Raw genomic sequence first — 18,434 nt, forward strand, 5'->3', positions numbered from 1 at the left:
GAGTGAGAGAGAGTGAGAGAGAGTGAGAGAGAGTGAGAGAGAGTGAGAGAGAGTGAGAGAGAGTGAGAGAGAGTGAGAGAGAGTGAGAGAGAGTGAGAGAGAGTGAGAGAGAGTGAGAGAGAGTGAGAGAGAGTGAGAGAGAGTGAGAGAGAGTGAGAGAGAGTGAGAGAGAGTGAGAGAGAGTGAGAGAGAGTGAGAGAGAGTGAGAGAGAGTGAGAGAGAGTGAGAGAGAGTGAGAGAGAGTGAGAGAGAGTGAGAGAGAGTGAGAGAGAGTGAGAGAGAGTGAGAGAGAGTGAGAGAGAGTGAGAGAGAGTGAGAGAGAGTGAGAGAGAGTGAGAGAGCGAGAGAGCGAGAGAGCGAGAGTGAGAGAGAGTGAGAGAGAGTGAGAGAGAGTGAGAGAGAGTGAGAGAGAGTGAGAGAGAGTGAGAGTGAGAGATGGGTACCGAACTTGACTATCAGCATCTGCTCAGCCACTTTGCTTTGATGCCTGAACCGAAGTCTGCCTTGGAGGATGATCACCCGAAGATGCAAGGTCGAATGTCCCGGACCCCTGAAGCATTCTCCAACAGGGAGAGAACATTCCTGTCTGTTGATTGTTGTGCGACGTCCATTCATTCGTTGCTATTGCCTCTGCTCAGTCTTGCCAATGTATCATGCTTCAGGGCATCCTTGTCTACCCCATACACTGCAGGCAATGTTAGCTGAGTCACATTAGTACCTGCCACTTACATGGTGGCAGGTGTCCCCACACATAATGGTGGTATCTGTGTCGACACTCTGACACGTGTTGCAGCATCTACCATGACAAGGTTGTATGGTGTTGTCCTGAAAGCCGAGCAGTTTGGTGTGAACAATGATCTGTTTGAGGTTTGGTGGTTGTTTCAAAGATGAGAAGTGGTGGCGTGGGGAAGGTCTTGGTGAGGTGCTCATCCTTATTGATAATGCATTGCAGGCTGTGAAGAACATGGTGTAGTTTTTCAGTTCCTGGGAAGTACTGGAAAACAAAGGGTACCCTGCCAATTGCAGCTCGTGTCTGTCTCCTGAGGAGGTAATTACGGTTTCTCGCTGTGGCACGTTGGAATTGGCGGTCAATGAGTTGAGCATCATACCCCGGTTCTTATGAGCTTCCTTGAGTACTTCCAGGTGCCTGTCACCTGTTCCTTCTCATCTGAACAGATCCTGTGTATGCGAAGGGCTTGTCCATAGAGGATGGCTGTTTTAATATATTTCAGGTGGAAGTTGGAGAAGTGTACATCGTGAGGTTATCCGTGGGTTTGCAGTAGAGTGAAATGCTGAGGTGCCCATCCTTGATGAAGATGCATGTGTCCAAGAATGAGACAGATAGTAGAGAGTAGTCCATGGTGAGTTTGATGGTGGGATGAAACTCATTGACATCACGGTGTAGTTTTCTTCAGTGACACCTTGCCATGAGCCCAGAGGGAGAAAATGTCGTTAATGTACCTGTTGTTGGTTGGAGGTACTGCATAGAGAAGTAGTCTTGTTTGAACCTGTACATGAAAATGTTGGCATGTTGGCATGCAAATTTGTTCCCCATAGCTGTTCCGTGTGTCTGGATGAAGAACTGGCTGTCAAAGGTGAAAACGTTGTGGTCGAGGATAAAGCCCTCTGGTTTTGGACTCCCCATGAGAGGGAAAAGACCTTGGCTATTCACCCTATTCATGCCCCTCATGATTTTATAAACCTCTATTAGATCACCCCTCAGTCTCAGATGCTCCAGGGAAAATAGCCTCAGCTATTCAACCTCCCCCTACAACTAAACCCTCCAATCCTGGCGTCATTCTTGTAAATCTTTTCTGCACACTGTCAAATTTAACAACATCTTTTCTACAGAAGGATGAGCAGAATTGCATGCAGTATTCTGAAAGTGGCCTCACCAATATCCTACACAGCCACAACATGATATCCCAACTCCTATACTCAATGCACTGACCAATGTTGGCAAGCATGCCAAATGCCTTCTTCACAACTCTGTCTACCTGGAACTCCACTTTCAAGGAACTGTGCACCTGCATCCAGAGGTCTTTTTGTTCGGCAACATTTCCTCGGACCCTACCATTAACTGTACAAGTCCTGCCCCTGTTTGCCTTATCAAAATGCAACACCTCACATTTATATAAATTAAATGCCATCTGCCACTTCTCGGCCCAGTGGCTCATCTGATCAAAGTACCATTGTATTCTGAGATAATTCTTCATCACTGACCACTGCAACACCTATTTTTGTGTCATCTCCAAACTTACTAAACATGCTTCCTTTCTTCACATCCAAATCATTTATATAAATGACGAAAGGGAGTGGATCCAGCAGTAACCCCTGATGCACTCCATTAGTTATAGGCGTCCAGTCCAAAAAGCAATCCTCTACCATCACCCTCTGTTTCCTATCTTCAAGCCAATTTTTTTATCCAATTGGCTAGCTCCCCCTCCATCCCAGTCCCATCTGATCTAACATTACTAACCATTCTACTAAATGGAACCTTGTCGAAGGCTTTGCTGAAGTCCATGTAGATATCTACCACTCTGCCTTCAATCTTTTTTGTTCACTGAGACATGATTTCCCACACACAAAGCAGTGTTGATGTTCCTGATCAGTCCTTTCCTTTCTAAATGCAAGTAAATCCTGTCCCTCAGAACCCTCTCCAACAACTTGCCCACCACTAAAATAACACACACCGGTCTATAGTTGTCTTTTCCCTACAGCCTTTCTTAAATATTGGCACCACATCAACCAACCTCCAGGCTTCTGGCATTTGGCCTATAACTGTTGATGATACAAATATCTCAGCAAGGAGTCCAGCAATCTCTTCCCTAACTTGCCACGAAGTTCTGGGAAACATTTGATCAGGTCCCAGGGATTTATCTACCTTTATCAGTTTTAAGATCTCCATCAACTCTTCTGTAATATGAACTCTCTTCAAGATATCACTATTTATTTCCTCAAGTTCCCAAGCTTCCATGTCCTTCTCCAGAGTAAATACTGATGTGAAATATTCATTTAGTATCTCGCCTCGGTGGCACAGTGTGGGCGGCACAGTGGCTAGCACTGCTGCCTCACAGCGCCAGAGACCCGGGTTCAATTCCAGCCTCAGACGTCTGACTGTGTGGAGTTTGCATGTTCTCCCCGTGTCTGCGTGGGTTTCCTCCGGGTGCTCCGGTTTCCTCCCACAATCCAAAGATGTGCAGGTCAGGTGAATTGGCCATGCAAAATTGCCCGTAGTGTTAGGTAAGGGGTAAATGTAGGGGTATGGGTGGGTTGCGCTTCGGCGGGTCGGTGTGGACTTGTTGGGCCCAAGGGCCTGTTTCCACACTGTAATGTAATCTAATCTAAAAAAGATCTAATCTAATCTCACCCATCTCCTGTGGTTCCACACATAAATGGCCATATTCTTCTTAAAGGGCCCTATTCTCTCACCATTAAAGTACTCATATCATCTCTCTGGATTCTCTTTAACGCTTTTTGCCAAAGCTATCTCATGTCTCCTTTTTGCCCTTCTGATTTTCCCCTTAAGTATAATCCTACTGCTCTCATGCACCTCTAGGGATTCACTTGACCCCAGCTGTTTGTACCTGACATCTGCCTCTTTTTTTCTCAACCAGAGCCTCAATTTCTCTTGTCAAACAGCATTCCCTACACTACCAGCTTTGCTCTTCATACTAACTGGTACATACTATCTCTGAAGTCTCGGTATCTCATTTTTAAAAGGCCTCCCACTTCTCCACCAACCCTTTACCTGTGAATGCCTTACCCCAATCAATTTTTCAAAGTTCCATCCCCTTTGTTGTCGCCACCACAGCCACTTCCGCCTCATAAACATCAACTATGCCACATGTCCCACCAATTCCGCCCCTTTTGTTGCCACCACCGCAGCCACTTCTGCCCCCACCATCACCTATGCCATGCATTCTGTCACATTCGCACTCGTAACTTCCACCGTCGCACCCACTTCCGCTCCCACTGACGCCACTCACCTGAACACCGCCGACAGAATCGCCTATGACACACCCCCCGCGGATCCTACAGTCACCACCTTCACCCCCCAATTCCCGCGGTGAGCGTTACTTCCGGAAATGACGTCACCCCTGGTCCCTCTACTACCACTCCCACTTCAGTTAGTCTCCACCCCCACTCCCAGCTCCAGCCCAACATCAAGTCCTAGCTCCCAGCCCTGCCAAGTCTTTACCATCCCCTGAGACCTACCCTCATTGAGGACGAACAATGAGTCCGCAGCAACGACCTTACCTTCATCCCAGTCTGCTCCCAGATCAACAAATTCAACACGCATTGTGACATCGAACACTTCAGCTGCCTTCAGGCTTACTTTTTCCACCAAGACTTCTGCCCACCTTCCGAGGACCCCTTCTCCCGCCTCCAACACACCCCACCTGGACACACCGTGCCGATCTGTCATCTGCTCTCAATCTCTTTATTTCCAAATGCCGCCGGACACTGACTGCCTCAACCTGTCCACCTCCCCCCACCCACTCCAACCTCTCACCCTTGCAACTCACAGCCCTCTACTCCCTTTACTCCAAACCCAACCTCTCCATCAAACCAGCAGACAAGGGGGTGCACAGTGGTAGTCTGGCGCACTGACATCTACATTGCTGAAGCCAGGCGCCAACTCAAAGACACCTCCTCCTACTGCCCCCTCGACCACAACCGCACCTCCCATCACCAAACCATCATCTCCGAGACTGTACAAAACCTCATCACTTCAGGAGATCTCCCACCCACAGCTTCCAACCCCACAGTTCAGGAACTCCGCATCGCCCAGTTCTACCTCCTACACAAGTTCCACAAACCTGACTACCCCAGCTGACCCATCATCTCGATCTGCTCTTGCCCCACCAAACTCATCTCCACATACATCAATACTGTCCTATCCCCTCAGTCCAGGAACTCCCCACATACTTTCGGGACACCACCCATGCCCTCCACCTCCTCAGAGACTTTAGTTTCCCTGGCCCTCAACGCCTCATCTTTACCATGGACATCCAGTCCCTACACACCTCCATCCGCTATGACAAGGGTCTCCAAGCCCTCAGTTTCCTCCTCTCCCGATGTCCCCACCAACACTCTCATTTGTTTGACTGAACCGGTCCTCACCCTCAATAATTTCTCCTGTGAATCTTCTCACTTTCTTCAGATGAAAGGACTAGCCATGGGCCCCTGCATAGACCCAGCTATGCCCGTCAGTTTGTCAGTTATGTGGAACAGTCCATCTTCCACCGTTACACCGGCACCATTCCCCACATTTTCCTCCGCTACATTGATGACTATATCGGCGCCACTGCGTGCTACCACGAGGAGGCTGAACAGTTCATCAACTTCACCAACATATTCCACCCCAACCTTAAGTTCGCCTAGACCATCTCAGACACCAACCTTCTCTTCCTGGACCTCCCCATCTCCACCAAAGGTGACCGACTCAACACTGACAACTTCTACAAACCCACCGACTCCCACAGCTACCTAGATTAGACCTCTTCCCACTCTGCCTCCTGTAAAAGCACTATCCCTTATTCCTAAATCCTCCGACTTTGCTGCATCTGCTCCCAGGAGGACCAGTTCCACCACAGAACACACCAGATGGCCTCCTTCTTCAAAGACCACAATTTCCCCTCCCAAGTGGTTGCTGATGCCCTCCACTGCATCTCATCCACTTCCCGCACCTCTGCCCTCGAACCCCACGTCTCCAACTGCAACAAGAACAGACCTCTCCCACCCCCCTCCCCCATCCCGGTCCTCACCTTCCACCCTATCAGCCTCCGTATCTATTGCATCATCCTCCGCCATTTCTGGCCACCTACAAACGGACCCCACCACGAGAGATTTTTCCCTATCCACTTTCCGTAAAGACCATTCCCTCTCTCGTCAGGTCAACGACCCCCACCAACTCACTCTCCCCCACCCCGGCACCTTCCCCTGCCACCACAGGAATTGCAAAGCCTGCGCCCACACCTCCCCTCTCACCTCCATTCAAGGTCCCAAAGGAGCTTTCCACAACAGAGTTTTACCTGCACTTCCACACGTCATTTACGGTATCCGTTGCTCCCAATGCTGTCTCCTCTACATTGGGGAGACAGGAAGCCTACTCGCAGACCGCTTCAGAGAACATCTCCAGGAAACCCACACCAACCAATCCCACCGCCCCGTGACTGAATACTTCAATTCTATCTCCCACTCCGCCAAAAACATGCAGGTCTTGGGCCTCCTCATTCGCCACTCCCTAACAACCTGACGCCTGAAGAAAGAACACCTCATCTTCTGCCTCATGACACTACAACCGCCCTGGCATCAATGTGGATTTCACCAGTTTCCTCATTTCCCTTCCCTCCACTTATCCTATCTACAACCTCCCTCATGTCCTGTCCTACCTGTCCACATTCCTTCCTACCAATCCGCTCCACTCTCCTCTCCGACCTAACATCATTGCTCACACGTCCATCTACCTATCGTACTCTCCGCTACCTTCCCTCCAACCCCACTGCCGCTCCCATTTATCTCACCATCCCCTTGGCTCACAGCCTCATTCCTGATGAAGGGCTTTTGCCCGAAATGTCGATTCTCCCGCTCCTCGGATGCTGCCTGACCTGCAGTGTTTTTCTAGCACCATTCTCTCGACATTTAAAAGTTCTTACCTAATACCACCAAAATTGGTCTTACTCCAATTTAGAACTTTAACTTTTTGATCAGTTCTACCCTTTTCAATAACTATTTTAAAACTAATAGAATTATGATCACTTGCCCCAAAGTGTTCTCCTACTGACACCTCAGTCACTTGCCCTACCTTACTTAATCACGGCTTGCAGTATTTAAAAGCTCTATTTAGGTAGCATTCAAACACTGTACAGAATATAAATTTAATTTATATTATTCAAAAAACAAAGAACTGTGGATGTTGGAAATCTAAAACAACAACAGAAATAGCTGGAGAAATTCAGCAGGTCTGGCAGTATCTGCGGAAAGAAGCAAAGACAAGGTTTCAGGTTCAGTGGCACTTCTTCAGAACCCTGAAACTTTAACTATGTTTTCTTTCCATACATGCTTTTAGACCTCCTGAGTTTCTCCAGCTACTTCTGTTTTTGTAACTTATTATTCCTTGGGATATAGGTATCATGAACAAACCACACATTTATTACCAAGGTACTTCCAAAAAGCTGTCTGTTAGGGAGTTCAAAGATTTTGACCAGAAACAACGGAGGTACATAAGTCCAAGTCAGGATGGTTTACTTAGAAGGGGAATTTGGATGTGATACCGTTCCTTCTCCATAAGGATATATTAAATGCTCATTTGTAAAACACATATTTAAGATTACTTTGATTAAAAATCTTAAAACAGCTCTAATTTTTGAGAATTTCTATTCTTCAATTGCAGTTACTAGAACAGTAGATAATGGAAATGCTGCTGTTTAATTTGTTGAAAAGTTACCGTCTTTAATTCCTGACGTAGTTGCTGGTTCAAATTTGTTGATTCTTCTAATCGTGCTTCAAGACTGGCAATTTTCTCCTCTTTTATTTCAAGAGACTTTTTTAATGTGCTTTCAAGTTTGGACTCCAGAAGTTTATACCTGCTAAAAGTTGTACATTAACATAGAAAATGGTTTAATTAGAAGTTTTCTCAGCTATGCTTTAAAACAGTTTGCTGATAATCTGATATAAAAATACAGTAAATGCAGAACACATACTAAGTTCTTGGGACAAATCTATTTTGTGTGTTCATTACTTAGATCTTTAAAGGTGATAGAACATCTGAGAAAGCAGTCAGAGAGGCATGAGAGATGTGAGATTGTAAAGAATTGGTAGGAGTACAAAACAAAAGGCAAGTTATAAGGAAATTAAAACTTTAGTTTCTCCCCACCCCCACCCTCCTCTAGCTTATCTCTCCACGCTTCAGGCTCACTGCCTTTATTCCTGATAAAGGGCTTTTGCCTGAAACGTCGATTTCGAAGCTCCTTGGATGCTGCCTGAACTGCTGCGCTCTTCCCGCACAACTAATCCAGAATCTGGTTTCCAGCATCTGCAGTCATTGTTTTTACAACTAGAGTAATATACATCTATGTCTAACATTGTTTGCTTTAATATTGCCAAGTTGATAGGGCTTGTGCTCTAATTGAGCATCACAAGATTAATTTTAATGTTGTTTCCCACATGATCAGATTAGTGCTATTACGAATGGTTCCTGCTGCCCTCTCTCCGTGCCAAACCATCTGACTTTCAAGTTCTCCTCTTCCTCGACCTCCATACCTGCAGTCTCTCCCTCTGCCTGATCATTCAGTGTGTGGCCTCTTCCCCTCTTCAACCCTCCTAGTCCAAGATCCTAGTCTGATACCAGAGCTCGAAGATTGTGAAAGTGCAAACCCCAATGATGCAGAGGTGCTGAGCCGCAGTTGTTATAATCTGTGTTTTTTTTTAGAAAAGTGATTTTGAAGCTTCTCCTTCTGCCTCTTTCCAGTGGTACACTTCTCTGGGGTGCGCACACGCAGCAAGGGTTCAGGAGCATGAGGCAGTAGGTTTTTTAAAATGTGGGTTATAATAGCCACAGATTAGTGGACTAATTTGGATTAACACCTTCACAACTGCAGAGCTTCGGCATTAGATTGGGATCTTGAATGGGAATCTAAGTTCAGGAAACAGAGCAGTGAACGAATGTGTCAGGGAGAGACAGACAGAGGCCACAATTCAGAGTGATTCAGGAAGGGGATGATGGCAGAGTGCTTAGAAAGAATACAGGGTGACAGTGCCGTGTCTGAGAGGGAAGAATTTACAAATTGGAAGATTGGAGAGGGGGAAGAGGCTGCAAATTTGAGACCAAGGGAAGCGGGGCTACTGGAAGATGGGTCAGGAGGAAGATGATTTGTAGAGATCAGGATGGACCAGGAGCAGCTGCTTAGGAAGCAGATTTGGGCAAAAGTGAGCTGGACTGACTTAACAGAAAGTTACTTTTTCCTTATACTGAAAAAAATTGCTAAATTCCTATGTTGCTAAATTCAATGTAAAAGTATTTCAATTACACGGTATAATTTTTTTCCTTATAAGGAAGATCATATAAATCTAACTATATTTTTTGCATTGGTTTCAATAAAAAAATTAAATTCACTTAAAGTCAATTGCTTTTAGGAATACAACTTCAACTTTCAGTGAGGACTTGACGCATTGCATCCAATGTTGGTTACCACACTTGAAGAAAGTTGTGAAAGTCACAGAGATAGTACAGGGAAGATTTACCACAAAAGTTACAGGGATGAGGGGCTAGGTAAGCAGATGCAGTTGAGGTAATAGCACAGCATATGATTTGGAAGAATAGTTTAAACCAAGTGGAACACAGCTTGAGCTGGCTAAACAGCACATGGAGCAGCTTGAAACAGGAAAAAGGAGAAAACTTGAAAGAGAATTGGAGAGGTCTGAATATGAACCCCATAAAAAGTAGTTGTTGTGGGAAGGCAACAATCGGAAAGAAAATGAGAATTTTAATGAGGGGAAAAATTAAGAAGCATGTACAGGCTAAAGAAAAGCTTAGACTACATGGGTTTAAGTCAATGGAAATGACAGCACAAAGAACAAAAGTAATGTTATGAAACAAGTATGTTTACATTGCTATAACACAGAAATTGTAAAAGCAAGTTGTTGGAAGTGTAATGATAAATGAATGGAAATAATACGGATGCTTCAAGAGTATTGAAACAATTAAGCATCAGAAAAAGAAACGGGTATTAGTAACAATGATGCATGTGAAGTATGTTCCCTCAGAACCTGTTAGAATGGGGATGCTACTCAGGATAGACGAGAAAATTCTTCCTTGAATACTGTTACAGTAAGCCAGGTTCTGCCTCGAAGGCAGAAGTGTTACATTACTTCAACAATACAAGTTAAAAAAAAATTCACAGGTTGAAAGCTACTTGGACAAATCAGTCATTGCTGGTAGTTGATGATATAATTTGCATTCCAGATGGTTTGATGGAAGAGAAATAACTATTGTACAAAATAAACAGGTTAACTTATGAAGTAACTGTGGGAATTGTTCCTAGTTCTCCACTGAAGATGTGGATTTAATACAAAGTAACGATCTGGCAGGTCTAAATTCTCAGCATCTCCAACAATGCTAGCTGATGTTATGAAAGCTAAGATTTTGCAGGAGTATTATTCTGGAATGTTTCTCAATTGAGCAGTAGCTGCAGCCCAAGTTTGAAATGGTAGACCGAATTAACAGCTTCCCCAGAATAAAAAAAGATCTAATGCCACAAATGCAAGATATCAAAAGGTAGAATGAGGAAGGAACTAGGCTCTGCTAAAGAAAAACTGATTAGTGGAGAGAATCAACTTTTGGCACGAGAGGCTTAATGAGAAACATTAATGAGAAACATAATTGGTAACAATACCTGGGTATCAGTTACAGAAGTAAAACACTTGAATGCTGGAATGATAAACTTGTGGAAGCAAATTCAACCCTGATAGATTCTCAATTAAAACCTGCTGAATATCAAGTATCAGAAGTATATACGAAATATTATGAAAAACAGCTCAAACAGGAGGAGTTGCCAATGAACCATAGTGGCTAGCTGAATTCAGAATTAAAAACCCAAACTGATGAATGATGGAACTTTGCATTGCAGAAAGCAACAAAAGTTTGAACACCAATGCAACAAGTATCTTGTCACTTAGCCTAAGTCTGAATGTTACTGCATTAGAAATGGACAGCTTCAGTATCTGAGAGTAGTGAATGCTGCTGAACATTGATAAATGCACAATGGACATCTCCACTTCTGACCTTATGATGGAGAAAAGGAAATTGAAGAAGCTGAAAATGGTTGGGCACGGGACATTATCCCGAGGGAGTCCTGCAGACATGACCTGGGACTTAGGTGATTTATATCCTTCAACCATAACCATTGTCCTTTGGGATAGGTATGAATACAACCAACAGCATTTTTCCCCCCCAATTCCCACTGACTCCAGTTTTGTCAGGACTCTTTGAAGTCACATTTGGTCAAATACTGCTTTGATGTCATGGGCAGTCATGCTCTTCTGCTACAAGTTAAGCTTTTTAAAAATCAATATTTGGACTAAGGCTGTAATGAGGTCAGGTGCTGAGTGAGCATCTGCTGCAGATTGGTCAAATACAATTTTTCCACTATTTCAGTGTTGTTCACTTTGGAAGGAAGAACAAAAAAAATCAATATGTTATTTAAATGGATAAAAACTACAGAAAGCTACAACACAAAGGGACCTGGGGGTACTTGTGCCAGGATACACAGAAAGCTAGCATCCAATGCACCAGGTAATCAGGAAGGCTAAAGGAATGTTGGCACTTATTTCTAGGAGATTGGAGTATAAGAGTAAGGGAGCCTTATTGTAACTGCACCATCTGGAGTATTGTGAGCAATGTTGGTCCCCTTATTAAAGGAAAGATATGATTTCACTGCAGGCAGTTCAAAGAAGTTCAATCGGATGATCCCCTGTATGAAGGATGGTCTTAGGATCACAGGCTACACAGGTCAAGACTGTACTCACCGGAGTTTAGAAGAATTGAAGGACATCTCAATGAAATATATAGGATTCTCAACAGGCTTGTCAGGGTAAATGCAGACAGAGAGAATGTTTCCACTTATGAGGAAGAGTCTAGGACAGAGGACAATCTCAGAATAAAGGGGTGCCAATTTCAGACTGAGATGAGGAATAATTTCTTCTCTCAGAAGGTTGAGTGTCTTTGGAACTCCTCACCTAAAGAGAGCCATGTGTATTTAGGGCTGAGATAGATAAACTCTTCATCAGTAGAGGAATCTAGGGTTACAGAGAAAACACAGCAGGTAGACTGTTGAATCTGCCTTTGAATGGTGGAACAGGCATGGGGCGGGGAGGAGATGGCCTATTCCCACTCCTATTTCTTAGGGTCACAAACTGCTCACAGCTACATAATTTAGAACACTCCTGCTCTGTCAATATTGGTTCAACTGAGCAATTCTTGGCAGGGTACATTGAAGACACCACCCAGACAACCTTTGCTACCTTCAGTGCATCCTCCAAATAGTGTTCAATGTGGAGGAGCACTGATTAATCAGCTAAGGGACACGGGTCTGCAGATGATAATTAGCAGGAAGCTCTTTGACCAAGTTGGACTGATGCCATGAAATTTCACGCATTCCAGAGTAAATGTAAAGGATGCCCACAACCACTTCCTCCCAACCCTATTCTAATCTGCCATCACTTCAGGGACAGTGCAAGATATGATTCGTGAGAATGACTTTGTCAAGCTGTTGCTCAACTAGTCTGTGAGCCAGTCCTCCAAACTTTGATACAAGCTCCCAGATGTTAGTAGGGAGGATTTTGCAGACTCAAAAGGGTTGTGCACTATTGTCATTTCCAAAGACTCAGTTGATGTTGAGTGATCCAATTAGGTTCATTCCTTTTATTTAGATGCAACTTGCTAAGCTCTTTCAGAGGGCACTGCAGAGTCAACTATATTGCTGTTGATTTGGACTCACATATATGCCAGAACAGGTGAAGAAAGCAGATTTTCCTCCCCTAAAGGAATTACTTGAATCAGATGGGTTTTATGACAGTTGTTTCATGGTGATTATTAATTTAGCTTTTCAATCTATATTTATTAATTGAATTCAAAATTTTATCATCTGCTATGGTTGGATTCGAGCACATGGCCCTAAAATATTAACCTGGTTCTCTGGATTACCAGTTCATTGACAATACTGTCACGTAACCACTCCCTTCAAGTGCAGTATGAAAAAGCTGATCCAATCTTTAAAACTGTCAAAGGGAAATTTTAAGAAATAGGATAAGGAGCTGGCAAGCAGTTGAAAGTGCCTTAAGAGCTATCAGTAACTATGGAGGATAGATTCCAAAATGAAGAATGCCCAGGTGAAGTGGTCATACAGGTTTGATACATGACTGTAAAACTAAGGCAACTGAAGTGACCAAAGCAATTGCTAAGCTGAATGAAGTCAACAAATTGAAAATGAATAGGAGCATTAGAGAGTAAATAAGTATTTGGAGGAAATTCTAAAAGAGATGAAAAATGAAGGCTCTAATTTTGAAGTGCCAGTGGGAAGAAAATGAATGTGTTCACAGGATGTGGCACACCACTTGGAAAAATTAGAAAATGACTAATAAAAAGAACAACGCTCTTTAGATGTAGCAAAATCAGTTATGGAGGAAGTGACTGAAGAGGATAATTTTGAAGCTGGTTGTCAACCTGAAATGTGCTCTCTGTGTTAAACACAGGAATACACATTCAGTTTGTTCTTGGTCAACAAAGGAGCTTAGAAGTAAGAAGAAACCATGCTCCTCTGTATTAAAAGTTGAAAAGCCTATGTGCAAATCATTTATGCCATGTGGTGTGTCTAAGATGTCATCATGTATGAAGAGGGAAAGACACCTAAAGAAATGTGTGAAGAAAATTTTAACATATTTCAAGTTGGTACCCATGAAAAGATTACAAAGAAAAACATGATTGATGTTCTGTCAGGAAAAAAGTGTGAGTAAAATGTCAGCGTTGAGCAAGTAATAAAATATGTGAATATATAGAGTACAGTAAATAAGATTGGGGAATTACAGCTGCAGATTGTCATGTGGAATAATGATATTGTGGTGATAACTGAAATCTGGTTCAAGGAAGATCAAAACTGGGTGTTAAATATTCCTGGGTACAATATGTTCAGAAAAGGTAGAATGGAGGAGGGATGGCAGGTTGGTTAAGGAGTACATCACAGTGCTGGAGAAAGGAGAATATCTCCAAGGGTTTTGGAATGTATTTGGCCAGAGCTAAGGAACAAAAATGTTGCAATTACATTGCCTAGTGTAGTCTACAGACCATTAACTATTGGGAAGGATGTAGTGGAACAAATCTGCAGGAAAATTAGAGACATGCCAACATAATAAGAGTACTTACAATGGGAGGATTTAATAACTCAAATATAGATTGGGATGCTGGTAGTGTAAGAAATAATGAGGGGATAGTGTTGCGAGATTGTGTTCAGAAGAATTGTCTACAGCCGTACTATCCAGTTCAAAAAGAAAGGATGCACTGCTGGACCTGGTTCTTGGAAATAAGGTGGGCCAGTGGATCAAATGTCAGTGGGGGAACATTTAAGAGATAGTAATCATTGTATCGTTAGGTTTAAGATGTTGGGAAAATAAAAATGGTTAATGATCAAAAAATCATTTGGCAGGGTGTCAACTGCAATGGGACTATAATAGAGTTGGGCAGCAAAGATTGAAATGAAAGGTGACTAGAAAAACTACAACTGAACAATGGACCTTCAAAGAGGAAATGTTTCAGGTACAGTCCCTCAAAAGAAAAGATAGGACAAACACATCCAAAGCTTCCTGAATGAAAATGGAAATAGAAAATAAAATAAAGGAAAAGTGAGCTAAAGACAGATTTCAGGTAGAAGATAAAATTACAAGCCAAGCAATGCAAGAGGATCAAAGAGAAGGTGAAAATGCACTAAGTGATACAAAAAGGAATTATGAGAAAAGGCTGGCAGCCAACATAAAGAGAAGCCCAAAGTCTTCTATAGGCATTTAAATAGTCAATGAGTAGGAAACCAGGAGTAGGGTTGATTAGGGACGAAAAAAGGGATTTACACATGGAGGCAGGGGACATGGCTGATGTATTAAATGAATACCATGCATCTGTCTTCACCAAGAAGGTACATGCTAACTAAGACATGGTGACATAAGAGATTCTATCATCAGAAGGGTTTAAAATTGATAAGGAAGAGACACTGCATAGACTGTTGGTACTTGACAAAGCAAAGAAATGGATGAGATGCATCTAAAGATACTGAAGGCAATGTGTGTGGAACTATAGGCAAAGATACTTGTGCAGGTGTGGGTTCAGATTCTTGTGCAAAGGGTGGGTGCTGATTATTACATAGGTGCGGGTACAGCTACGCATCCAGACACCGGTACAGCTATGCATTCTGGGTACAGATACTGGTACACATGTAGGTACTGTTACTGGAATTAGTGTTATTAATGATATTGGTACATGTGTGGGCACAGATACTAGAATAGGTCTCTGTGAAAATATTAGTATAGGTGTGGGTGCAGAAGCCTGTGTTGGCGCAGTACAGATTCTTGCACAAGTGTGGCTACAGATTCTTGTACAGCAGTGAATACGGATATATGTGGGTACATCAACTGGTGCAGGTTTGGGTGTAGATTATAATAAGGGAGTGAGTACAGATTTTTGTACAAGATTGGGTGCAAATATTGGTTCAGGTGAGGGTACAGATACATGTACAGATGTGGCACTGGCACTAGTATGAGTGTGAGTACAGATTCTTGTATAGGTGTGGATACAGCTACTGTTACAGTTGTGAGTACAGACAGTGCAACAGGTATAGGTATTGGACAGGTGTGGGTATAGATACTGGTACAGTTGTGAGTGCAGGTACTGGTGCAGGATTGGGTAGAGATACTGGAATAGGTGTGGGTACAGATTAATGGTTCAGGTGTACGTAAAGATACTGGGTTGGACATGGGTGCAGATAATGATTCTGGTGTGAATACATATTCTTGTACAGGTGTGGATACAGATACTGGGAGAAAGTGAGGACTGCAGATCAGAGTCGAGAGTGTGATGCTGGAAGAGCACAGCCGGTCAGACAGCATCCGAGGAGCAGGAGAATCAACGTTTTGGGCAAAAGCCCTTCATCAGGAATGAGGCTTGTGGGTCAGGGCTTGGATAAATGGGAGGGGGCTGGGGTTTGGGGGAGGTAGCTGGGAAAGCGATAGGTGGATGAAGGCGAGGGAGAAGGTGATGGGCAGATGAGCATATGGTCCATGCTCATCTGCCTCTGTCTGCTTTTTTGTGTTTCTTTTTTCATTTGCTCCTTTAAAAATTTTTTTTCTTTTAAGGCCTTTATGGCATCTTTGGCGTGGTGGAAGCAGGCTTGGTAGCACAGAGCGTGCGGTGGAGGTGGCAGCAACAGCAGCAGCAGAAGACTGCAGGCCAGCAGTGCAGAGGAGAGAGCAAGCTCGGCTGTTCAAGATGGCAGCATTGTCACAATAGGCCTAAGATAGACTCAAGGCCGGCCGCACCTTTGTTTTTCTCTTTCCTTTTTGTCTTTTACTCTTTTCTTCATCTTCCTGATGTTGTGGGGAGTCTGGAACAGTTTCAGCAGTGCAGCAGGGATTCCTGTATTCATAGGCTCAATGAGTGGACTCCTAGAATTGGTGGCATGGCATGGCTGAGTGATGAAGGAGCAGGGACTTGTGGTGGCATTAGGCTCAGAGTGTGGACCTTGCAAAAGTCCTGAAGCCGTATTTGTGACCTCAGCCAATGAAGAGGAACTCTATTTAAGTACTTTGATTTCATTCTTTTGTGCCTCAAAATGGTGCCATATTGTGGCACTTTTCACTGTATCTCCTAAGATATGTGACAATAAATAAATCATTCAGACTCTTGCATAGGTGTGGGCAATGATGCAAATGAAGGTGTGGGCACAGATTCTTGTGTCCAATATGGGTTGCAGATTCTTCTACAAATGAGTGCACCTCTACTTGTAACAGGTATGAGTAGCTACTGGAACAGGTAGAGCGCAGGCACTGGTACAGATATGAATGTAGACATAGGTAGTATTCTGGGTACAGACATTGCTAAAGATTTGGCTGCAGATACTAGTACAAGCTTGGGGAAAGATTCTTGTACGTGTGGTATGGAGATGTTACAGGTGTGGGTACAGATTATTTTCCATGTTTGTGTACAGCTACTGATACACATGTAGGTGCAGATACTGGAATTGGTTTTTGTTAAGATGCTGTTAGAGGTGTGGATACAAATAGTGGTACGGGTCCACAAATGTGGGTCCAAATTCTTGTACAGCTGTGAGTACTGATCCATGAAAATAATCATAAACAGGAAAGGGCTGGCTAAGTGTCAAGAGTGGTGCTGGAAAAGCACAGCAGGTCAGGCAGCATCCGAGGAGCAGGAAAATTGATGTTTCGGGATTAGTGAATCTCCATCCAGCAGATAGGGGCCCCCCAACACCTCCATAAATTCAAGCTATAGGTTTTCTTTTTATGAAACCTTTGGTTAAGTGCATGGCTTCCCAAATTTTCCAATTGTCCCATTTTAATACTTGAAAATTAATGTAATACCAACAAAAACAAAACAGCATTTAAAGTAACACAGTAACATTTAATATATGAAGTTCACATATTTATATGATGTATTATGTTGATCTGTATTATGAAAGTGTGTATGTAAACATTTTACATACTCAACAAGCCTGAGATACATGGCCATGTATGTTGACAGTGTGAATTGGAATCCCATTTTACAAGCACAGTGAAAGTGTTCCCCTGATTTGGTTCAAGCCAGAATGCTCACTGTCACCCCTATTTTCTTTATGGTCAGGAGAAACAGCCTCTGTTTATCCATTTCCCTGTTCTACTTTTTATTCTCGAGCATTTCTAATTTTAAAGACTGTAAAGTTGCAAAGCGTGGAGTATGATGCCTTGCTGCAAACTAGGTTAAGGTATGTGAGTATCAAAACCAAAAAGCTCCCCATTGCTCATCGCTTCAGGGTTCCTTATTTCTGCTTGAGATGGCAGTGGAGTAGAAACACAGCACACAGACTCCTGCCTTGAGCTCATCTGCTCCATCCGCTGTTACTTTCTATTCTTTTGCTTTTTTAAAATTCTTACTTTAATCTATTTACCTTTTGTGGACAGCTAGTTTGTGCAGTGCAGAGGAGTCAAGCCATTGCAGGGCGAGTGATCCCAACATGGTGAGACCAGGCAGCCTGAGGCAGCGGTGAGAGAAAGTTTCCAGGAGTTGAGTTCAGCATGGACTGCAGGCGGAACCTGGTGCAGTCTAGTGGCTTTTTATTCCTTTATTTTTCTCATTTATTCCCAAAATCCTAAATACCTAGGCAGCTTTGTATCTGAGATGGTGCCATAAGTGGAGTCTTTGTAAACTTTTCACTGGACTCATGTGAGTATATATGACAATAAACCTAATGCTAAATCATTCCCACCTCTCACTGAGCGTCTCTATCTCAATTTCTAACTACTAACTCATGAGACCACAAATTTTCAGGATACACAATTCTGAACTTTCCCAACCAGTTGCAGCCCTCTAAGGTTAACATTATCAAACAGAATTTGTTGATAAGCTTGTGGGAGTAGCAGGAAATTATTTGATATGAAATTAATTAGGTTTTATCCTTGCTCAGACACTGGATTCAAGTATAATAGTCAATCATTGTTTGCAATTTCTTACAAAAACTTATTTTACATGTAGACAAATTGTAATGAGAAATCTACAGCATTTGGCTCCCAGGCTCTTGCAATTAGTGCTCATATAGGAAATTTCCTATTTTGAGAAAGTGTGAATTGAGATATTAAATTGGTCACTTCCCAGCTTTTGGCAGATGTTAGTTCTTTAT

At 43.2% G+C, this 18,434-nt stretch overlaps 1 protein-coding gene across 13 annotated transcripts in view; it reads right to left on the bottom strand.

Moving 5' to 3' along the window:
• The window catches only part of LOC122552880 (girdin-like), a 402,403-nt gene that overhangs the window by 159,440 nt on the left and 224,529 nt on the right, over positions 1 to 18,434 (bottom strand). For 11 of the 13 annotated variants that reach the window (XM_043696008.1, XM_043696009.1, XM_043696006.1 and 8 more), the window contains exon 17: positions 7,454 to 7,595. In XM_043696008.1, coding sequence (XP_043551943.1) covers positions 7,454 to 7,595 — 142 coding nt within the window. The remainder of the gene's footprint in view (positions 1 to 7,453; positions 7,596 to 18,434) is intronic. The other 2 variants (XM_043696001.1, XM_043696003.1) reach the window with 1 other exon arrangement.

The sequence above is a fragment of the Chiloscyllium plagiosum genome, chromosome 9 (assembly GCF_004010195.1).
Source record: "Chiloscyllium plagiosum isolate BGI_BamShark_2017 chromosome 9, ASM401019v2, whole genome shotgun sequence".
NCBI lineage: Eukaryota > Metazoa > Chordata > Chondrichthyes > Orectolobiformes > Hemiscylliidae > Chiloscyllium > Chiloscyllium plagiosum.